Source organism: Lissotriton helveticus, chromosome 1_1 (assembly GCF_964261635.1).
Source record: "Lissotriton helveticus chromosome 1_1, aLisHel1.1, whole genome shotgun sequence".
Classification (NCBI taxonomy): domain Eukaryota; kingdom Metazoa; phylum Chordata; class Amphibia; order Caudata; family Salamandridae; genus Lissotriton; species Lissotriton helveticus.
Window position 1 is genome coordinate 538,801,609 of NC_136057.1, and position 24,873 is coordinate 538,826,481.

At 45.3% G+C, this 24,873-nt stretch overlaps 1 protein-coding gene across 1 annotated transcript in view; it reads left to right on the top strand.

The window, feature by feature from the left end:
- Positions 1-18,839, top strand: part of DERA (deoxyribose-phosphate aldolase) — a 269,417-nt gene extending 250,578 nt beyond the window's left edge. Inside the window, exon 9 of the mRNA XM_078674029.1 lies at positions 15,449-18,839. Within this exon, the coding sequence (XP_078530155.1) occupies positions 15,449-15,505 (57 nt within the window). The 3' untranslated portion in view covers positions 15,506-18,839. The remainder of the gene's footprint in view (positions 1-15,448) is intronic.
- Positions 18,840-24,873: the final 6,034 nt, after the last annotated feature.

Here is a 24,873-nt window from a genome sequence, read left to right on the forward strand (position 1 = left end):
GCATTGCTGAACCAAATGGGGAGAGGGAATCTTCTGACAGGTCCCAGGTTACCTTCAAGGGCAAGCAGCAGTGTTTCAGACAGGGGCTTAACCGAAGCCGAGCTGGAAGATAGGAGGGAGGAGAGGAGGTTGAAAATAGAACTAGCCAGGATGGACATGGAAAGGGAGGATAGGAGGTTGGCACATGAGCGAACCATCAAAGAGATGGATTTACAAGCCCTAAACCGAGGATCCCCCAAATCAGAGAATGGTGGCAGCGATACCCAGACCAACATCAAAGAACCTAGACCGTACCTACCAAAAGATATTATGGCTTGTTATGTACCCAGTGACGACATTGCTAAATGGCTAGCCGCCTACGAGGTCTCGCTAAGGGCCCATGGGATTCTGGAAGTCCACTGGGGAGGTGGGTTATACAAATACATGCCCCCCACTGGCAGGGATACTTTGTTGGCTCTTGACCAGAGTGAACAGACCTACTATCCGGCTATGAAATCAGCGCTGCTCAAGAAGTTTGGGTTGACCCCTGAGAAATATAGGCAAAAGTTCCGGGGCAGCTACAAGCTGGGCACGCAAAACTGGGTAGATTTCTTGGACTACTCCAGGAAGGCCCTGGAGGGTTGGGTAAGAGGCAGCGATGTAGGGGACTATGAGGGACTATATGACCTCATACTCAAGGAACACCTACTCGAGAAGTGTCTTCCCGAGCTAAGACAGCATCTGGTGGACAGCAAGCTGACCAGCCCCAGGAAGCTTGCTGAGGAGGCGGACATCTGGGTTAGTACCCGGGTGTCGACTAAGGGGACTGGAGGGAATTCCCAGAAGCAAGGACAGGGCGCCCCCCAGAGGAAAGAGGGAGGGGAAACTAAGAGGGAGTTCTCAAAAGGGCCACAAAATACTTCGCAAGGAAGGGGCAGAGGATTCATCCCCAAGAGTAACCCCCCTCGCAACCCTACCCCTGGCCAAAGCCAGCAGCCAAGGGTTGTTCATTGTTTTGAGTGTGGTGGTGTGGGACACTATAAAGGAGATGTGAGGTGCCCAAAAAGACCACCCCCTCCCACTGGAGGAAAAGCCCCGGGAATCACTAGTGTAGTGCTCGGGGAGGAGATACCTTTGGTTAATGGAGGGGAGCGGGCGGGTGTCACCTTAGTGTCCCTGGGAGACAAAGAGATGGTTCCCAAGACCCAGCTGCCCTCTAATACTACTAAGTATGAGCAGTGGGTCACCATCAATGGCCGAAGAGGGGAGGCTCTGAGAGACACAGGAGCCAGCATGACTATGGTAAGGAGTCAGCTGGTGTCTCCAGAGCAGGTCATCCCAGATGTACTCCATCCCGCCGTAATGGCTGACGGCAGATTGGGCCACTATCCTGTGGCTCAGGTTCCCTTTGAGTGGGGAGGGGTTGCAGGTCCACTTCGAGTTGCCGTAAGCCCTGCCGTGCCTGTTGACTGCCTGTTAGGGAATGATATGGAGCACAATGCTTGGAGGAGGGTGGAGTACCAGACTCACTCTGAGATGCTGGGACCCCCTGACTGGACTTGTGTCAGCACAAGGTCCGCGACTGCCCGAAGGGGGAGTTCATTGACGCTGGAGCCTGGAACAATGGCCCAGCCGGCTGCCAGAGAGGAGAAGGACAGGAGGCCGGAGGACCCTGCCTCGACATCTCCACCTCGTGAGACAACTGGACCACCTGCGGAGGTGGATCTGGAGTCCACCGGGGAGAATGTTGCTTCCCTGGAAAACCTACCCATCCCCACTGAATGGCATGTGGAGGGAGGTCCTTCCCGGGAAGAGTTCTGCAAAGCTCAGAAAGAGTGTCCTACTCTTGAGGGGCTGCGGCAACAGGCCAACGCCCAGGCAGCGGGAAACATTGAGGGGAGCTACCAGATTTACTGGGAGGATGGACTCCTCTACAGTGAGCCCAAGACACCTGGCCACGGTTCAGCCAGAGCCTTGGTGGTCCCTCAATGCTTTAGAGCCTTTCTACTGGAACTGGCTCATGAGATACCATTGGCAGGACACCTAGGACAGGACAAGACCTTTGCCCGGCTTGTCCCCCATTTCTACTGGCCTCGAATGAAAGTGGCGTCGGATACATATTGTCGGACGTGTGTGTCTTGCCAAGCCAGTGGGAAAACTGGGGTGAAGCTAAAAGCTCCCCTGGAACCACTACCCGTCGTTAGCACCCCCTTTGAGAGGGTGGGCATCGACATTGTAGGGCCATTGGATCCACCAACTTCAGCTGGACATCGGTTCATACTGGTTTTGGTGGATCATGCCACCCGGTACCCAGAGGCAATACCTCTGAGGACCATCACTGCACCTGCAGTGGCAAGGGCCCTGATGGGGATTTTCACCAGAGTGGGTTTCCCCAAGGAGGTCATTTCCGACAGGGGGACTAACTTCCTTTCAGCATACATGCGGGCCATGTGGAAGGAGTGCGGTGTTACCTATCGGTTTACTACTCCCTATCACCCACAAACCAATGGTCTTGTGGAAAGGTTTAACAAAACCTTGAAAGGTATGATACGGAGTCTTCCTGAGAGCCTACGAAAGAAATGGGACATCCTCCTACCCTGTCTCTTGTTTTCCTACAGGGAAGTGCCACAGAAGGGAGTGGGCTTCAGCCCCTTCGAACTTTTGTATGGGCACCCTGTAAGGGGACCTCTCAGCCTGGTGAAAGACGGATGGGAACAGACTCCCAGGAAGCTTCCCCAGGACGTGGTGAGCTACATGCTGGCCTTCCGGAGCCAAATGGCTAAGTTGTGGAAGCAGGCTTCAGACAACTTGGAGGCCAGCCAAACAGTTATGAAAGAGTGGTATGACCACAACGCTCACCCAGTGGAACTGGAGCCTGGACAGAAAGTGTGGGTAATGGAACCTGGAGAGCTGAATGCCCTCCAGGACCGTTGGACAGGCCCCTTTGAGGTTTTAGAGAAAAAGGGGAAGTCTACCTATTTGGTGGATCTTAAGACCCCAAGGCAGCCCCTCAGGGTGCTGCATGCCAATCGTCTCAAGCCACATCATGAGAGGCCCGAGGTTGTCTTAATGCTGGTGACCGATGGAGCAGAGGAAGAAGAAAGTGAACCTCTCCCTGATCTTCTCTCGTACAAAGAAAAAGATGGATCAGTGGAGGGAGTGATTCTCTCGCCATCCCTGACTTCTGAACAGCAAAGTGATTGCCGCCAGATCCTGGAGCAATTTTCTCCCCTGTTCTCCCTTGTCCCAGGTAGGACCCACCTGTGTACCCATGACGTGGACACAGGAGACAGCCCACCTGTGAAATCTAAAATCTACCGGCTGTCGGACAAGGTGAAGGCCAACATCAAAAGTGAAGTCGCCAAGATGCTGGAGCTAGGGGTGATTGAACCTTCTGGTAGCCCTTGGTCTAGCCCGGTGGTTTTGGTACCAAAAGCTGCCCCACCAGGCATCACACCTGAATTGAGATTCTGTGTGGACTACCGAGGCTTGAACTCAGTGACTAAAACTGATGCACATCCTATCCCACGGGCGGATGAGCTTATTGACTGGCTGGGAGCTGCCCAATACTTAAGTACCTTTGACCTAACTTCAGGGTACTGGCAGATTTCCCTTACTGAGGAGGCGAAGGAAAGGTCAGCCTTCTCTACACCTGAGGGACACTACCAATTTCGTGTGATGCCCTTTGGGCTCAAGAATGCCCCTGCCACTTTTCAGAGGCTGGTGAACAGGGTCCTTTCGGGAATGGAAGCTTTTTCTGCTGCATACCTGGACGACATTGCTGTCTTCAGCAGCAGCTGGGAGGACCATTTGCAGCACCTGCAAGCTGTTCTTCATGCCCTGCAACAGGCTGGCTTGACCATCAAGGCCAGCAAGTGTCAGATCGGACAAGGGTCGGTGGTGTACCTAGGTCACTTGGTGGGCAGAGGGACGGTGCAGCCCCTCCAGGCAAAGATTGAGGCTATCATCGCCTGGGAGCCCCCCAAGACTCAAACAGAGGTCCGAGCCTTCCTGGGCCTCACTGGATATTACCGTCGCTTCGTGAAGGGGTATGGCACTATTGTGGCCCCTCTCACTGAGCTTACTTCCAAGAAGCAACCCCGACGGGTAGTCTGGACGGAGGCTTGCCAGCGAGCCTTCCTGACCTTGAAACAAGCATTGTGTTCCGCTCCCATTCTCAAGGCCCCTAATTTTGCTAGAGAATTCATTGTCCAAACAGATGCGTCAGAACATGGCATTGGGGCAGTGTTATCGCAGCTAAATGATGAGGGCTTGGATCAACCCGTGGTCTTCCTGTCCAGGAGACTACTCCCCAGGGAAAGGAGGTGGAGTACAATTGAGAGAGAAGCCTTTGCGGTGGTTTGGGCTCTGAAGAAGCTGCGACCATACCTGTTTGGTTCGCACTTCCTAGTTCAGACTGACCATCGCCCCCTTCGTTGGCTGATGCAAATGAAGGGGGAGAATCCCAAGTTGCTAAGGTGGTCCATCTCCCTACAGGGAATGGACTTCAGGGTGGAACATCGACCTGGGGCAGACCATGCCAATGCAGACGGTCTATCCAGGTATTTCCGCCTTAGTGATGAGGACTCCCAAGGGGTTGGGTAGTTCTCCCCACTTTCAGCTGGGGGGGACGCGTGTTAGACCTGTCTGCTTCTGGGAAGACTCTAACCACCATGATTTATTTTTGTCCCCCTTAGCCTCCCAGACTTTCTATTTTTATTTTTACATATGTCCATCAGGAATTTTTTAATGCTGTCAGGAGGCTAGGTGCTCCTTGGCGATGACGCCATTTTTCCCTCATAACCTGTGAGGCCTAGTCAGCCCCCTTGAAAATCTAGGGATCTCAAGAAACCTAAGATGGTGTCCACCAACTGCCATAACGGACACCACTGGAGGACAGGTCCATAGGTTAACATTAGGGAACTTTCTAGAATACCCTAGAGAATTCTGCAGGTCTCAGGCCACCCTATATAAGGCCAGTGACCAGCAGCCATTTTGTGCTGACCCCAGAGTAGAGGAGTGAGGCAGTGGTGAGAGGAGGTGGACACACTGAGAGCAGCTAGTTGTCATTTGAGGCTGACAGTTACTTCAGAGGATTGTTCCCCCTTTAGCCCTTGACCGATCCCTCTCTCAAGACAACAGTTATTGACCAAGAAAACAAGCTTCGTGAGAAGAAAAACCCTTCTGGATCAGCATTCCTGTAGAAACTGACAGGATCTGCTTTCTGAAACTCAGTCTTATATGCCCTGCCCAGCGCTGCACCTACCAGGGTAGCGAGTCATTTGTGGTCCCCTTGGAGCGCCTTGAGGTGGTTGGGGAACTGTGGAGCCTGGAGCACCTGGAGGAGCGAGTGCCCGATCTGTGAGGTACTTCTTCTGGAGCCGGGGGAGGAAAGCAGCAGCGTGTGAGGAGCGGCGCAGTGTGGTCCGTCTGCGGGACCCCGGGGGCACCAGGCGCGTCAGGAGAAGCGAGGAAACGCTTCCGCGCAAGCCAGTAGCGCGACCGCTTCTTTCAGCAGGAGGGGCCTAGGGTCGAGCAGGCCCAGGGGTGCAGTGTTCCCTGCGTGACGAGGTCCGGGGAGGAACACGCAGGCGCCGACGAGCAGCGCGACCTGAGAGGTGGAGCCATTGCGAGGAACGCGCATGCCCCAGAGATCAGCGCGTCCATCGGGTTGCCTGAGGTGGCGCCAGACGACTTTCCGGAGCGCCGCGTTGACAGCGGAACCCCCTACTTGTGAGCGCTTGCTGGAGGAACTAGCGCTTGGGCAACCGACCGCCCATCTAACCCCTGGTGATCCGCAGACGCAGGAAATCACCGCGTTAAGCCTGAAACGAGGCCCCCTAGCCAGCGCTGACAGGAGAACGCGCGCTTGGGCTGAGGAGGCCGGCAAGGCTCTTCCCACGTCAGTGCAGGGAAGCAGCTGATCGGGGGAGCTTGAGAGGCGGGTACCAGCTGAAGGACTATGGACTGTGGCATATCTGCCACCCAGACAGTAAGGAGAGTGGGAGTGTGAAGAGGGAAGTGTTGGGTAAAAAGGGATAAAAGGTTGACAGCTATTTTAAACAGGTCCATAAGCAGAGAAAAGGGCCTTGACCTTTCTACTTCCCTGGAGATTCATTCTGTGACAAAGGAGAGAAGGGGTTAGGCAACGTAACCCTAGATGTGTTAACATAACCAATGAATTGGTAGGCTGTAGTAAAGAGTTATTGATGTCATTGTGTATTAATGCAAAATACCCCTGTAGAGTGTGAAGTCTAGGAGCTTCAATTAATTATCCAAGAAGTTCTTTGAATGTACTGCTGAATTCTGATAAAAGTATATGATTTACTGCTTTTTCCACAGCTGGAGGAGTGAAAACTATTTTCTCTAGTAAAAGTGCAATGTTTATTCCTAAAAGCAATTGATGTGATAACCTGTATGCTTTCAAATCCAAAGAGCCATATTATTTTTATAAAAGGTAACGGTATTTTTGCAAACAAAGGTGTTGTGTCTTTATTTTAGTGGTTCATCAATGTGTTACTGTGGGTAAGCTGTGTAAGTACTTAGCCAACGCCTGGAGTTAGCTGTAGACCACTACTGTGCCAAGCTACCATATGTAGGCTTGGGTAATCTAGGTCCAACACTGGCTCACTGCATTCACTTCATGCCATTGAACACATTGATGGGATCCCGTCCACCATATTACAAGTACCATAGGATGTAATGCACTTGTATTATGACGGGATATCCATCACGTTTATGATCGAGTATCTCACCCAACAAACTCTAAATCAGGCCCTTGATCAGCTGGTATTATTTATAGCGAGGGCCAAGTGCTACTAACTTCTTCAGGACAGTTCTTTAGATATGATCTGTCTGAATTCCACTAGCAGCCACAGCTAGTTATAATCACTTTATTTCCAATATTTTTTTCTAGATTGCCTCGATGTGTATAGCTGCATTGTAACTTAGTCTTTCATGCCTATCACATCCTAACAACCAGACAGTGGAAGAAGTTAATGAATCCAATATGTCGTTATCGGCTTGTAGCAGGAGTTCAAAGAGAGTCTACCCTCCAATGCCAGAAGGTACATCTGAGGGTTCTGACAGCTAAGAACCGTCATGGAAGAGGCCAGCAATTGGTATCAAAAATAAGTATAGAAAAGTATAGCTGCTCAGTCCTTGAACTCAGATACCACTTGGTCTGACGCCATAGGAATGCGCCACCCCACTTGTCCGAGTGAATCTTGCGATGTAGAGGTCCTGCATCCTGAGACACAGACCCTAGGCTCAGTAATGAGGGAGATCTTTTTAGAAGCACCTGCCCGTCTCGCCAATAAGGGTGTCAGGGTATACATTGGTGTCCAACCGCAGCTGCAAGTGATCATACACAGTTGAGAAGGACAAATCCAGTCAACATCCTGAAAATGAAAGCGTTGGTTTGATGTGTGGAGAATAATGACTACATTCTTGTCAAATGCTTTGCGTTTTGTTTTCAAACCACATCCGTAAGCATTAGAAACCAGAGCAACTATCAATGAAAAGGTGTCATTCTGCCACCAAATTAGGGCAGTCACAAAGTCCTGTCACTTGCAGCCGAAGATATTTGGCATTTGCTCGCCGCTCTACCTGACTCTCAATACAGCACTTTAGGAACACATTACATAATCTATAGGCCTTTCAATTTTTAGTTTGGTTCTTGTGCCAGTGTTAGGCCACCTGGTAGAATCTGTTTATTTCCAGATCCCATTATCTTGATATGAACACAATATATGGGATCTATGCTTTTCTCAGTCTATTGTAGCAACAGTAAAAAATTCACATATTTACTGAGCCATATTAAAAGGCAAGTAAGGGATGCAAGGGATACTGGTTTAATGGGGGAGAATCCCTTTTATTTTCTCTCAGGAAATGCACTGCCTAATCACTAAGAAAGGTACTTTGGGTATGCTTACTTTTACAGATGTGCAGCATGATGGTTCTACAGTAGCTCCTATTATTTGTGACACCATTCTATTGCTCTTGGAAGGACCACAGAGTGGACCAGCTTTAGCTTCACTCTGCACGCATATTGCAGAAGCGGACATCCCACTGAGCTATCTTGCCAGCAAAACATTGTACCGAAACATTTGTATGACATTTGTATGACTGTCATTTCATTTAGAGACAACACTTATCTTCCGATACTGTCCCATTGTCAACTTTGTGGCTCCCACGCCTACTGGTGGTGGGACTACAAACAATTTAAAAATGCATTTAAACGCAACTTTTCCTGATAGTACGATAAACGCATGTAAGTGGCATATACCCATACTCACTGGAAAAATCTCCCATTCTGAAGTGGCTATTAACTGCAGGAGGATGTTCTATACTTGAATGTACTGTTTGTGACTGATATCTCCACACAACTTACTGGACATTACTAATGTCTGGCCCATATCTGATGCGTTTTCTAATTCCAGGCCCACGCCAGTTGAGCCTTGGAATCGAGCAGGACAACATCTGACATCACTCCGTCCACCTTGGAATCGAACCCTAAATTCTGTGGCTCAGAATTAACGCATTTTGCGCTCATTAACTTCCCATGCATGGCTGAATATCATTTTGAATCTTTCTATGTTTTCCTTTTCTCTCTTCTGCCTTCAGTGGGTGGAGCTAGCTTATGCCACAATGCTCCATTTTAAGCCATGCTTGTCATGACATTAAGAGTTTGCCGACTCTGACACTCATATCTTTTGGGTCTTAAGTTTGAGGAACATTAGTTCGGTGCACTCCCTGAGCTCTATATGCTACTTTCATTGTGAGGTCCTTTTATAACCGATGACTTGCTTGCTGATTAAAGTTACACCGATTTTGCAGTAAACGTTTGATGTCCATGCATGACTGTCCATTAAAGATAAAGTCAATGCCACATGTGGCACCTGCTTCGCCACAATGATGCTCCTAAAAAAAGTTTTCCCTTGGCTCCCAGACATTTCTAGAAAAACCCTCATCCAGGTTCTCATAACCAGTCACCTGGACTATGGGAATGCTCTACCGGTAGAAGTCAATGGCACCCTGCTGAACAAGCTGCAGATAGTACAGAACACAGCCACCTGGCTGATCTGCAATTTATCCGCATGGCCGTCTTCTACCCCCATTTTAAGAAAATTGCACTGGCTGCCTATCAGAATGCAGACTTTTTTCAAAATCTGCTGTCTGACGTATAAAACACTTCACAAGGCCTGTTGCGTCTATCTTCACTCACTACTTAGTTACTATCAGCCATCCAGACAGTCAAGGTGCTCAAACAAGTGCTCTTGCAGACCCCACGCATTTGCGCCTCAAGATGTGGGGACAGATCTTTTTGTGTATGGCCCAATATCATTGGGATAGACTCCCTCTTCATCTTTGTACCTGACCATATTTTATAACTGCAAGAATATGTTAAAAACTTGGTTGTTTTAGAATGTCACAGCTTGCCAGATCAGCACAGTGTTGAGATACTGCTTCTGGAGTGAGTCGCGCACTACATCAAGAAACAGAAATAAAATGTCATCATTAGGAAGCATAATCAGAAAGTGAGTTCAGGTGCAGTCCCCAGCTCCATTCCTGACTGTGACGCAGAAAGGTATTCTACCCAGAGACAGTCCACCTTTCTTGGTGGTCAGTAGGCAAGGGGCCAGCATACCTCTGTCAAAGTAAAACTTAAAGCTGCGCGACTCTTTTCCTCACTACTAGGCAACCTATTTTACCCCCTCAGAAGTTGAGTGCATTCCTCTTTTGCTCTAGAGATTCGGTTATACCACGTCTTTGAGACTAACTTCCTGTCAGGGTATATAGGCGTAACTTTGTTTTTGCACTAAAAGATTGAGCCAGTAACTCCTTCTGGAAACAGGCTTGGAGAAGCAGGACTCCTGGCAAACCAACAAGAATCTCAGAAGTCTCAGCTGACATGGTGGTTCTATGGTGCTCAATAGGTCAAAAGCTGAATATCTTTTTCCATTGCTGTTCAGGGCTAGTTGTTTGCTTTGCATTTGCATTGTCCTTCATCTGTCACTTGTGCTCTTGTATGCTGAGTGTGCCACTGAAGGTTACTTATTGGTACTTCTGTTCTGTCTCCTCAGCTTCGAGGACAGCTTCCTCCAATGGAAACTCAGCTCCTGCCTTCCCGAGGACAGATTTCACTGCCTCACTACCATCACTTGGCTTAAAACACGTTGTCTCTTCTGTAAGATCTGGTTTTCACTGAGTTGCTGGTCCCATACATGCTCTGAGACACTCCAGGATGATTTTAGTCACTAGAGGCCACACTTGGAGAACTAGATGCCGACCCAGCCTCCTCGTCGGACATTAGTAATGATGACAACAAAGATCAGTACCTGCTTCTGGAGCCACTGTTCAATCATGGCCAAGGCTCAGGAGTTAGTGTGTACAGAAGCACCAAAAATGGGGACATTAATCGTCTGGTAGAAACCGTGGCTTCTCCACAAAAGTCCACTGTTGCCAAGCAGGCCTGTGGGATTGGAAAAAATCTACCGTGCCAAAGCTGGCAATTTCAATATCTCTGGGCAATAACTATCACAAAAACAGTCAAAAATCCAGTCAGCTCATTTTGCTAGTGACCCTTAAGGGAAAGGAGTTCTCCGATGTTGAAAATGAGGCAGATCAGCTCTGGACATACAGGGTGTAATTTTTCCATTTTGTGGGTTTCGAACTTAGAAACACCAGTGCCAGTAATATCGAAACCAGCTATGGACTGCATCTGTGGTGCAAGTTTAATTGTTTAATTGTGTCTAAGAGACACATAGCCTTAGCAGAGCAGAACTGCCAAGTTCCTGCTGGAGAACAAGACAGACTCAGCCACTACCATAATGCGGCGTACCACCCAAGTGTTACAACCAAGACTGCTACCTCTTTTGCATTCTGCAAATCCCTTTAGTTCTGTCACTAATACAAAGTGGCATTTTGTACAAAGTCCCCCATAGATGTATCGGTCTCCTCAGGTTCCAATAACCAGTAAATAAGTAAATGCTTCAGGGAAAGAGCAAGACCCTGCCCCCAATCCCCAAAAGAGGCTCAGCTCCCTCAGCTTTACCCACCCAGGCCAAGTGTACCTAATTTGCCATCATAAGCAGCATTACAGGAGGGTGAGAAGATGCTTCTTTTAGATGAACTAGAGCCTATTCCGTTTTCAGAAAAGAGATGATTATATTATATTTACTACGTCCTTGTGCACAAAATTATTTGGACTAGTTCATCTCCCTGCAAAGTTAAGTTTGCCCCTGGTCGAAGCACAATTGTTGTACTTGGAGGACTAAGACTTCCACATACCCGTCCTACAGGGGCACAGGAAGCAGTTCCTGTTCAGGGTGGGAAACCAACATTACTAGCATAGGACGTTGCCCTTGGGTCACAATGCAGCCGCGTGGGTCTTCACCAAGAACCTGGGATTGGTGACTGCCTTTCTGCAACTGATGAAGTTCCAGTGCCATTCCTGGCCAGCTATTTCATCGGAGCAGCAAATAGGAACAAAATGCAGTCGGGTATTGCCGAGTCTTGGGATTTTGGTGGCTTGCTTCAAATTCTATACCAACCTCAGTATGTGTTCTTGAAGCTTCATCTGGCAAAGCACAAGGAGCAAAACTGGACAAACTTTATGGTGTGAGTCTTCCTTTTTCTGCCCGCCAATAACTCATGGTCACAATTGGTCACAGCGGATCCTTCAGAGTAAAACTGGTTCTCCAGCAGTGGTTTTTTTGGTAGATCATATTAGTTCCTTTTACGTAGACCTGTTGGAGTTGAAAGTGATATTCTTTGCACTGAAAGCCTGTCTTTCATCGCTGCGGGCCAGAGTTTTAACACTCACAAGTTTGAGATGCTCTATAGGACTACTTCCCCTTAACTTATTTGAAAACATAAATATTTAGTCGAATAGGGAGCTAGAACAACAGACGTAGTCAAGGGCGTTCGTCGCTAAAGAACACAAGTATTTGGGAGGCATAACCTGTACATCAATTAGTAGATCCCTTTCTGTCAGGAGCATGAAAGCGCTTTGAAAAGTTTGAAACAGCTACTATAGCCCATCTGACTTACTGTTTATTTTCCAAGTTTCTAAAGAATGAAGGGCTGTGATGGCAACAGTGAAGTACAAGTGGCAAACAGTTAATTTACACATTAAAACATTGAACGACCTCGTAGGCTAAGATCACTAACATAGAACAAATATTTACCAAGATATTTTTCATGAAGAATCTTGATCTGATCACCTGAATCACACACATTTATAATGGGTTTCAGAGTTAACCAGGCATTTTCTTAGTTTCTACAGTTCTCCTACAAGTTTCCACATGTGTTATGATGATTACTTAGGTCATGCCTTCACTTGCTTCTTCCTTCCTTCCCCAGCCCAGAGTTGCTGCCTGCATCTTCCCTGCTTTTCCCATGCCGGTAATTAAGGCAGTGGGGCTGGACTTACACCGCTTCCAGCCACCTCACTTCGAATCCAGGAGAATGAAAAAGAGCTCTGACAGCAGCTCCAGTCGTTATGGATAGATGATTAATAAAACACACCTATTTCTGCTCTGCAGAAAAGGCTGATTTAATGTCACAGTTCAGTGCTTATAGCTGCTGTTAACATCACTGAGTTAGTGAATCCTTGTCAAATATATTCATTGAGTTATTGCTGCATTCACCTCTAGCTGTGCCTTCTCTAAAGCCTACTAACCTGTAGTTAAACAAGACTCTTCATTCCTCTTCTTGTGTCACTCTCCTTAACGAAGTGTAGCATTAAACCTTTAGTTACTAAGCAGTCTTATACAACACAAACACGACCCAATGAGTGAAAGAGTGCTTTGCATATGTTGTACATAAGAACAGTGTTGCTTTGCCTCCTTACATAAGAAACGTTTTGTCAAGTTTCTCGTTACATTAGACCAGAAACAGGTTCTGTAAAAGCAGGTCTCTTTTTCCCTAATTGCTTAAAGTGAGAACATGTAAATACAGAGCCTTCTCTGTTGTTTGATAGTCTTGGAGGGGTGAGGGCAAGCCAGACTTATAGGTGGCAATTTAGAGTTCAGCACTGTGGGACATCTGCCAAAAACAGGCTGAAATTTGTCCACCGTACTTCAAGTGTATACTTAGCCATACTCTAAATACTTCACACCAACATCCTCCTATTTCGGGTGCATGTCCCACCCGTAGTCTGCACCTGGCTAGGCTTAGCTTCAGCTGAGAGTGCAGTCGTGTTGCAGGAACCGATGGCCCTGAGGTCTTTCTGTTCATGTTGAAGGCTGCCATGTTCCACCGTGACCCCTCACTGTATAGGTGCCATTCTGTCTGGACTCCAGAACAGTGTCCAGGCAAGCAGTCTCCACTCGCCTGGAGCCAGCGTGAGAGTTGGGGTTACGTCCCCTTATGTAAGAACTCCAAGGCACAGAATTTGTACGTAAGAATCAGTTTTGTTTAATTTCCATTGCTGCAAGCACACACTATAAAAACAGAACTTGTGTCATGTGAGGATTCTGAGATAGAGATGTGCACATGCTGTGCCAGAGTATTATGTGGCAAAGGAGCTGTAAGTTGACTTCCAGTAGTCTTTATGGACATGTTTCTCCACCCAAGGTGGTCGCTCACAGATCATGTGAGAGGTGAGGGGATTTTACAGCAAGCTCATGAAGCAGTCTAGTTTATAAAATGAAGGATCCAAATATTATTCCACATTGGTTTTAGATGGCATAATTTATGAGGCCATAGATAGGAGGGTGGGGCTGTATGTGACTTTTCTACTTTGATTACCACCGTTGCTTTTATCACAACCACTATGTACAAGCTTTGCAAGCAAACGAAACAAATTGGCGGTGTCAATATGCCTAGCTTTAATGTGCTAATGCATGCATTAGGACTCTGAAGGCAGGCTTATCGGCTTTGTCAACGATTTTTTATTCCTGAATCTACCGTGAATCAACACATTGGTATTTATTCAGAAGAAATATGCCCTTGGTAAAATGTGGGGATTAGAGGCTTAACCCCAAAGAATGATTTGACTGCATCAGTTCACTTCTCGCAGATTACAGTTTTATTAAATGGCTTGGCCACACATTTTATTCCTCTGAGTGGATAATTTTGCTGCAGCATTTCCAGTATCCACTGGTGGCTGGGAACCAGTAGTTTTGACCAGCTTAAAAAAAAAAGCTCAACTTTAAAGTATATTAATGTTGAATTACAAGCGTTCTGAAATTATCTTTAAAGGTGAGATTTTACCCCAGGTGCAATTCTCAAAGAGGACTCACTTGAGAGAATGTGAGCTGTGCTCACAAATCTCCCTTAAAGACGTGCCAGTATTCCTACTGCTAACACAAAAGAAAATTAAGAATTTATTAAGAGAATTAAATCTGGCTCGTTCGTAATGCCCTTCTCTTCCCTACATCTGTAGCACTGAAAGGGGCTTTGCCATCTTGCTGTCACGCAATACTATTGAACTATAACAATAAAGGGTTAAACAGCAGTGAAAACTCACTCGTACTCGGAGAGACCGTTGTTATGAAGACTGCACGGTTTATTACGTATTTTGACAAGTCTCAGACTTCTACTAATCTGGTCTGTTGGCTAAATCTCAAAGTAGTACATTTTCTCCATAGTCTTTCTGTGTACTGCTTGTTTTCAGAACGTAGTAATAATATCTTGATTGTGATGCTGTACACGACCTTGAAAATCGGCATTGGACAGCCAAAAGGTACAAAATGTGACACGTTGTATCTTGTATAGCAACATCTGGAAACATATGTTTGTAGCCAAGGACTTTTCGGGATTCAGCAAGGACTCTACGTCGAGGATGCAGAGCAGTTTAGGTTCATGGACATAGTGGTAATTTGGCTGTTTAAAAAATGTAACATATTAGGCCCATGTATCAATAACAATAATCATTTTAAGTCATTCTCCTCGTATTGATAATGTGTGGTATATTAGTAAAGATATGTAGTATTTCAGCTGGCTTAAGCAGGTATTGGAATCCTAAACACTTAGGATTCCAGTGCAGGAATGTCATGATGTAATACGTTTAGAATGCTAGGTTGTAAGATTCAGAATGCTTGGATTTGACTTCTGACAGTTACTGCTGCTGGAGATGTTCCTGTGTCCTCTCCCTTCACTATCCTCCAGCACAATATATGTAATTAAATTATGTTCTCCTCGTCTTTCGTTTCGAGAGTACTTACTACATAATGCTAAGCCTATTTGATGTCCGCTTGCTTCACTGTCTCTTTCATCCTGTGACAAACAGAGCGTGTCCTATTACGCAATCCCATCCAGCTGCAATATTATCCAATGAATTTTCTCTGCAAATTTTGAATTACTGGCAAGGCAGGGGTGTATGCTTTTGTAATAAATTGCAGTGCTGTCCAACTCTGATGTTGTGACGTCCCCGTAAGACCGTGACAGAAGAGTCTGTGATATAGAACAGTTTATAAGTCTTGTTCAACACTGATAACTCTAATTTTACGTTTCTCTACAGATTTATCATCATGTGACTGGGAGATATGCAGCTTATCATGACCTTCCGATGGCATGAACGACTGAGCCGCTGAGAAAGAAACGAAGAGCCCCAAGAATGCCCTTTCTTACCCGGAGTCAGTCTTTGACCAAATAATATCGACCTTGCAACATCTCGCTACTCGCTTACCTAGCCTCAAAAGCACAAAGGGACTTCTTTCGGCCAGGAATTTGAAAATGTGCATCCTTTAAAAAACCTTCAGTTCTTTAAAACATCATACTGGATTATTCAACCACACTTGTGAAAATAGAGTTCCGAATATAGTTCAGAATTACTGACAGTTTTGAAAAACAATTGTGATAAAATGTGTGTTTTATATTTGTCGAAAGCAGAGGGCTCAGCACACACTAATCAATATAGCATGGCGATGCTAAAATTAAAGAGCTCAGCTGTTTTTATTATTAATAGTTAATCAACCCTGCTAACTTTTTTCATCTGCCTTAGCACGTTCTGTCTGAGTGGATTGCCCAGGTTTTAATAACAAACCTTTCTGTGCCTAAGGGAAATCTGGTGGTTTGTAGCCATACTGCCTTAAGCAAGTTCTTCATTTGTGATATGGTAGTTCCAAATGACAGAAGATACAATCCTAATATTGAATGGATGAGAAAAATGTAAGTCTTTGTGCGAGTAATCAAAACCTAGATATGTAGAAAACCAGTGCTATATCCTCCAGCTCTAACTTATCAAAGGAGTGGCATTCATGTAACGAAGGCCAGTAATCAAGAGGTCATTAAATTAATTTTAGAGTGCTTCTTTGTTTCGCTATACTATTCCACCAGGGCAGCAGAGACATGTGCGCTGCTGCCCTGGTTGACTGCATCCCACCATATTGAGAGATCTCTGCTTTTATGTCAGAGGTCTCTATGGCATCCGAGGAGCCATCTCCGCGGTGTCTCTTCTGAAGACAATGAGAGTTTACTGAGTGGCTGCCATTTTCCATGCGGCCACTCAACACATTTTCTTTTGTTTTAAATAACTACTGTTGAGCGAGTTTTCTCCCAGGGTTTAATGGTTATTTTTTTCTTTTTTTCTTTTTTTCTGTTCAGGACAACCAGACTTTTCTTGGCAGTGCTGAACAGGAACGAAAAGTACCTCGTGGGGCTGTCAATCTTGAGCTTTCCACCTGCAGAACCATTGGTGGCTCTGCCAGCAGCATCAGGGCTGATCGTCTGATGCTAAATAGAGTGGCTAGACCATCAGTTTGACTGACCGCGTGCTCAGCCACATTTGTGGAGAAGTACACTGTCCGCTAAACTCTAAATTACCCCCAGAGTCTTTGAGTAAAAAATGCAACGTATTGTGTTTTAAAAAAAAGAAATTGGCAGCATGAAGTATGGATTATGTCCGATTGCTGTAGTTAAGGTTTGATTGTTAAGGTTTGTCTTTATAGGTAAACAAAACTATACACCGTTTTGCATTCCAAACTTGGCTTGTTATGTCTGTGATTTGAAAACGACACTCAAAAATGTCATATTAAGAATCAGTCTTAAAAAGCATTTATTTGTGACGAGTTTTGAATTTTGGACCTCTTAGAGCAGGGATTATTTAATTTGTGTAAATGTCTATCTCAATACAGACAGCAGTATTTGAGGACAAAATAAACATTCCCAATTATACACACCCACCTTACAGTCCTTAAGTAGGCATTTTTACCACAGAATCAAAGACACCAGGGCCCTATTATAGATAGGGCGCATTGTTCCTGTTTGCGCCACGGCGCTCCTCCACTTGGATGCTAATGACAAGGGTAACTCGTCATGGAGTTTCCATTGATTTCAATAGAATTAACATTGACGTGCAGGAAGCAGCTTAGCATCCAAGTGGTTAAGCAGGTGCACTGAGTGCGAACAGGAAAAATACGCCCTATCAGGTAGAATGTGCTGTTCTCAGTGCAGCTGTGTACTTGTGCTGCTCCCCAGGTCAGCACATTCAAGAGAAATACGCAGCAGCTGTTTAAAAGCTGCTCCATATTTCTCTGTGCAGGCGGCACTCCGCCTGTACTGTAACAAAGAATTTGAGATCCCCATGTAGGTGGGTGCAGTGAATGACTGCCTGCCTACAAAGGGATGTCTGGGGGGAGGTCCATAGGACCGCTTTTCCCCCCTCCTGAGGGCTGCCATTAGGGGGCGAACTGTCAGTGCGCCTCCTGACATCTTCTTTGCCTCTGCTCCCATATCTTTAATCCGGTGCAGGTGCAGAGGCAAAGGAATCTTATGCCCCAATGCAATTAAAGATATGCCTTGTTGAGAAAGCGCTGGGGCCACATGTGCACCAGAACTTTTAGTATTACAGAAGGGGCCGCAGACCATTGTCTACGGCCCCTTCTGTAATACCAGCGTGCCTAGTGGCATGCGATACGGGCACAAACGCTTGTTGCGCCCCGTGGCACCTTCTGTAATAAGCCACCAGAACAACGGAAGATGGAGTAAGCTACATTTTCACTGAAACTGTTCCACATTTAGCTCGAATAAATTGGCATGAAGGCTCGTCATTGATTACAGAGATACAATAACAAGTGCTATTTTTCCAATTTATCAGCCATTAACTTCAAAAGGGTTTGTTGTAAGACTAGTTGAGTAACAATGTGATAATAATTGCTCCTGACAAAATCCAACACCTATGTGTTCGGATTATGTTGAGTGGAATACTTGTCATGTTACAAGTGAGATGCAGATTTTGATGTGATAAGAACCAGAAACTGCATGTACCAGTATTTACTGGACATGTGTCCTCTTTTTATTTCCAGCAGGTTTGACATGCTGAAATTTAAAGGGGGAAAACGTTATCATGCTCAGTAATTGCCAAGTGCAATAATTATCCCTCTGTTAAGAGTTTCATCCTGTACATTTTCCGGCTTCCTGCATCAAAATTGGAAGGCCTCAGTATTAAATGGGCATTTTTATTCCTTTAAATTCCAGCAGGAGTGATCTGCCGAAATTTAAGAGGGATGCCAATTTTATTGCACCTGGTAATTACTGTGTGTGATAAAAAGTACAACGCTCATAATTGTGATCCCTGCAAAAGGCTAGAATCACAGGGCCACTTATGAGAATCTTGGTATTTTCTAGTAGATGGAAAGTGCTTAGTGTGTATTACTTGACAAATTCTACATCTCCCAATGCCATTGGGACTACGAACTGCAAAACTGATAGAGCGGCAGATGTAGAGGATGTGGAAAAGACAGTGACTCATGATTGCAAAAATCAAGAGGTAGGACTTCTCAATTAAAATATGTTACACCTGTAGTTTTTATTACATGTCGACTGGACGTTTACCTTTATTCTGTTTGTATAAATAATATGTCTATGCAAATGGGAACACAAAAGGCTAGAATTAAAGCACTTGATATTTGGTTGTGTGTGTGTGTTTTTGTAAGGAATATAGAGTCAGAATTTTGAACTGTTGCTTTCACATTATGTTAATTCACATACGAGCCTGGCATCTTCCATGCATATTGGTCTGTAACTTTTCAGTTGCATTTGTTTTATTATTACTATGCTTCACCCTTAAGTAAACATCTTGAATCATGTTTATTGTTTTGCTCAATGTGTTTTTACAGACAACATCTCTTCACTAAGAGCCTGGTGTACTGTTCCCTTTCACAAACCAGGGATGTGCAATTTGCACAAGGATTTTTTTTTACAGTGGGGAATGTAATTAGTGATGCAAACTATGTACTAAATAATTTTAGAGTGCCTCAACTGCTTTAAAGTACAGAGGAGGTTATTTTTATTATGACTGGCTGTACTTTATTCTGTCTGGGCAACACGGGCATGTATTGCGCTGCCATGGTGGACTACAGCCACCTTATTTAGCATTTCTGCCTGTCTGGTGGATATCTTTATGCCATCAGAAGAGCAGCTGCCACGGTGGCCTCTCTGAAGGCTTTGAAAATTTGCTGAGTAACTGCAAATGTAATGCAGCCACTCAACAAACTTTTTTTATATTTCAAAAACAAACTCCCAAAGTTAAAAGTAAACAACTAATTTAATGACCCTGACACAATGCAAGTTTTCTCCCAGAGTTCGAGGGTCAAATTTTCTTTATTCCTGTTCAGGACCCCAAGGCGTTTCCTGGGAGTTCTGAAAAGGAAAGAAAAGTATCTCAGAACATCTGCCCCAAATAGGGCAGAACGTCTGAAGTATGTACAGCAATGGCCCCATGTTAGTAAGGCCATCAGTGGTAGCTTTGCCAGCGGCAACATACCTGATCCCCTGACCCTAAAGAGTGGGCAGTGTGTCAGCTTGACAGACAGGGTACTCTGACACATTTGTGGAGGAGTACCCTGTTTGTTAAACTCTAAATAACCTTCAGAGCATATAAGTAAAAATGCACCCTAGTGTGTTTAAAAAAAATAAGTATTAAATACGAACTATGTCTAACTACATTTGTGGTGATTCTTATAGTTTTGCCTAAATAAGTCAACAAAACCGTAGACTGCTTTTTATTTCAAACTTGGCTTATAATGTTTGTATTTAGGAAAGGACACTAAAGAGTGGCCTATGAAAAAAAGTCAGTCATAACATTTCAGCAGGAGTGTCCTGGAGAAATTTAACTGAGGTTTAATTTTTATTCCTCCTGGTGATTACCAGATGAGATAAAAATCACGACACTAATACTTGTAATCCCAGCGCAAAGCTGAGAGTTCACCGGGCCACCATCGTGAGAGTCTTAGTATATTCTAGTGTGAAGGAAAGCAATCTGTGTGTGCTACTTTGAAAATTGTACATTACATCACCAAATGTCATCAGGACTGTGAACTGCAGAACTGATAGTACAGCATATGTAGAAGGTGTAGAAAAGGCTGTGGTTCACAGGTATGACTTCTCACTTTAAATGATTTAAATCTGTAGTTTAAATGGCATGGGACTCTACATGTTCACCTTTATACTGGATGTATTCAAAATGTGGCCATGCAAATGGGAACACGAATGGCTTCCCAATTACAACCTAGCAATAAAGCCCTTTTTCAATTTATATTTTTTGTGGGTCTTTTTGTTAGAGCAATCGGTGGGACTTTGCATCTGTTGCATTAATTATTAATATTGACCTTTGTGCCTGGCGCCTTTCATGCATTGGTCTGTTACTTCTCAGTTGCATTCATATTACTGTTTGTGTGCTTCACTCTAATTAGAAACACCTTCTAAGTTACATATCTTGAAACATGTCAGTTGTTGAGTGCGTTTTTTTAACCCCTTGACTGCTAGACCTTCCATCCGACCAGCAGTCTTGCTTCCAAAGGAGACTATTGGGTTTGCACAGTAACTGAATATGCTTTGGTGTCAGTTGCATATGTCGTCATTTCTTTGCAGAGACCACACATGGAGAAACGAGGTCAGGTAAAGCCAAGAGTTGAACTATGTTCCACTTCGGAACAGGGAGTGCTCTGTTATCCTTATCCAGCATTGAACTGTGAGTTGATTACTCTAGTGTTGTGGGTTGACCTTACGTTGTTATTGTTTAAACGTGCAATCCTATGTTTTAAAATATTTGTTCACTCTGAAATCGTTTGGAAAACAAGAGAAACATAGCCAGGACCTAAGCATTGCTTTTGTACTTAATTCACATTTTCGGTCCCAGAATGCGTCATATTATATTTTAAATATGTGGCACAGTGATGGGTCACCCTTGTGGAAGATCTTCAGGATCATCAGCTTCAATCCTGTAGTGTAGTTCCTATATTCCCAATAGGCTCTGCGCATTGGAATAATACAGACAGCAGTGTAGACGTAGGACTGAGGTCATCTAGGTCTCTACTGACTATATTAGACTTAATTAGTTTTGCCATCTAGCTCAGAGGTCAATAGAAACTTTCTCGAATGTTCAGGAAAGAGTTAACTCTCCTGATTTAGACAAGAAGGGATTAGCTTCTGACAACCGCATAAACATGACAACTTTGCTCCCTCAGAATAAAGAGTGTATCTCTAGAGTCGTGTGAAAACAATAGACAACTATTTCACTCAGTCAATAGAGAGACGGGCGTTTTCAATAAAAGGTGTTATTTATTGAGCAGTCTTCTTTCTCATGCAAGAGAAGTGAGTTGCCACAATTGCAATACTTATCATAAAGTAAAGTGCGTACAGTAAAAGGAGTATCATGAAATAATACTGTAAAAGCATTGATATGGTTTCTTAGCCATATGATACTTTAAAACGGATAAAATATATACATACATAAAAACATTGACTAACATACTCAACTGGTGCTTCTAATATACGCCTACCCCGGTGTACCTGACCTAAGCCTAATACGTGGGAAGGAGTAAGTAAGTTGCAGTTTAAGTTAAGTTGGTTTTTGCCAAGAATCTGAATCAAGAAATCTCTTAAGGGTTTAGTCAGCTCCGTACCTTGGTTCTAGAATGTAGGAGGTCCTGTATCTCTCATGACTCGATCTCCCAACAACCCGCAAGGGTGACTGGAAACACTGGAGCTGGATTTCTCAGCAAGAGAAAAGACAGCGTCTCTCTCAGTGCGTCAACGGAGGGTCGGCTTTCTTCGGCTCTCGCATCAGCTGGGCGTCGGGCAAGTAGATAGCCGCTCTGCTCCAAACCACCGTGTGTTTGCTTAAGGCAACGTTGGTATATGTATACCTGAAAGGTGCCGGGTTTGACGTAAGGTTGGACATAAGACGTCACTAAGAACTAACAGTTCTTTCTGGACTCCAGGAGTTCTTGTGCAAATCAGAACAAAAGAAGGGGGAATTCCCGGGCTGCTGGAGGCTTGGTTTGTTTAAAGAACGCGTTGTACTTTCTAGGAGTCTAGGGGAGTAGCCTTGTGTGTATTTGGACTGCATGGGCTATTACTAAATATGGATAGGATTCTAATGCCTTTATAAGGATACTGTTAGACCTGTCTGGCTTTTTGCATAGTCCCTCCAATTTATTATTTATTTTGTCCCCCTTTTGCCCCTCATACCTTTAATAATTTTTGTGTCCACTAACTTTTTCTAGGTGTTGGTCAAGGGGATAGGTGTTCTTTTCCCCCCTCATAGTTTTTCACCAAGGCCTAGAGGCCTGTTCTGACAGGAAAATAGTTGGAGTCACAAAATGGTGGCTACTAACTGTCCTAACTGCCAAACCCAGAACCTGTCCCATAGAGTAGAATAGGGCGTTCCAGAACCTTCTGGTCCCTTCTGGACTCCTGAGGGTCAGCCTATAAAAGGCGGAATGCTGGACAGCCATTTTGTCTAACCAGAGTGAGTCAGCTGGAGGACAGGCTGTAGCAAAAGGTGGAGGTAGGATAGTCAGAGGGTTGCCTTACTGATTCACCACCCTTCCTCCCTTGGGTTATTTGTCCTGACCCTGCTGTTTTGGATGGCTGGAGACCCTGGGCGCCTGACCAACCCCTAGCTTAGACATAGCGGGGTGTCAAAAGGAGAAGGAGACTGCAGCGCTGCGGAGCGCAGTCCTCTGCCCAGTGAGGGAGACCTTTGGAAGGGTGCACTTCATCCCCAATCCCTACCAGCACCAAGGGTTAAGAAGTCTCTGAAGGATAGAGATTGGGAGCTGACCTGTGAAGAGATATAGCTCTAGGTTCCATCGCCTTAGGTGTAAAGCAGACTTTGGCCAGTGTGTCCCTGTGGGACCTTACCTAAAACGCAGGCGACAGGACTCTACTTCCTCTCAGGAAACAGAGGAAGGAAAGGGGGTGCCGGTTTTTATGAAGCGTCGCTGATCTCGCCGTGTACAGGACCCCGGGGGCACCGGCCGCGTTGTGGTGGATGTGCCATTGTTTTGAAGGTATTTGAGCGCTATCGCGCATGCCCCCAGCGTTCCCACTTCCACAGTTCAGGTATGGGCCTAGGATCGAGCAGGCCCGAGAGAGAAGCGTCTCGCCCTCGGAAGTTAGCGCGTGAGAGCAGCGTCTCACCATCGGAGCTAGCGAGGTGAGAGGCGGGGACAGCGCGGGCGCCTCGCGCATGCCTGAAGGTGTAGTGTTCCCCTGATCAGAGCTGAGGAGGAGCGCCAGAAACCCTTCGGCGGCTGAAAGCGTGTGGTGTCACCTCTTCCCTGCTCGAGCGCCTCCTGAAGGAGCTGGCGTGAGCGGGAAGGGAAACCTGAGGAGCCTGATAGCGGCAGGGGAATTCTGATTACTCTGTCCTTCTCCGCTCGTGAGCCTTACAGAGCAGTTGGCTCGAGCGGGGTGGGAAAGGCTGAGGGGCCCTGGAAGCTGGTGAGCTTTGCCAGCGCTTGGTTCCTTTGACTTGCCAGGTGGTCACCCCCCCATCTCCTGGTGTACCAAGACTTCAACCGCCAGATCTTCTACAAGTAAGGAGGTTATCTGCAAGGGGAAAGTGGCGCTAGAGCCCATAAAGGAGTAACTCAGACACTGGTCGTTTCTTCCACTGTATGATACAAGGTGGGGAGTAGCTTGAGGGAACCAACTGCGAATAGAGGGCTGAAGGAATCTGCTGGTTAAGTAAAGGCATAAGTTCCTCATAGAGTTTGCTGATGTCTAAGTAAACTTCTGGTTTAACTGAAATTCCTCATTGTACGTGTACCTGGTTGGTGAGGTAATGGTGCTGATGAGAAGAGTTTAGGGCACCTCATTGAAGTCAAATCTGGTCAATGTTGGTGTCTGAGTAAATGTATTATTGATGATAATTACTGAAATAAGTTAGCAGCTCTGAAAATAGGACTACTGATTTCAAGACATCTAAATGTAATGTGCTGATAAGTTCATAGAACTGTGTGTTGACATTATTTGGCAATTTTAAAAGTACTGTTTCTTCTCCTGACAGAATGTATTATATTGAACTGTGAATTCTAGAACCAAGAGAGCAAAGATATTATTTTTATAAACAAGTACTTATTTTTCCAACATTGGTGTAGTGTACTTTTTATGTGTTATTGCGTGGAATTACTGCTGGGTGGTTTGCAACCTTCACACTTGTGACTCTAGTATTGTGTCTTACCCTAGGCCAGGCTACCCTAGGTGACCTGACATCCCAGGTTCCAACAGATACTATTTATTATAACCACATAAGGGCATAACTTGGGAATATCGAATTAGGGTCCTAGATAGAAACACAACACCCACTCCACGAATTAATGTCCATCATTACTAAAAACTAAGCAATATTAAACATATAACGATGCATGTATGTTTTACAACCCACCCCAAAATACATAATTCGCATTTGAAATGGTATGTGGAAAATACACGAAAATGAGTATTGGTACTGTACGCTTTTCAAGCAGTGTTATCATTCAGTTAAAAAATGCATATGTGTATCAGCTGAATGAATTGCAAAAATTACACATGAAATGGCTCTGAATACAGAAAAGAAAGTCGAGACCAATTCATCACATATTTATACAATACTGTACATGTGCTAGAGGCTGAGGTAAAATATTGTCTCTAGTGTCTCTAAAAATAGAAGCTCTG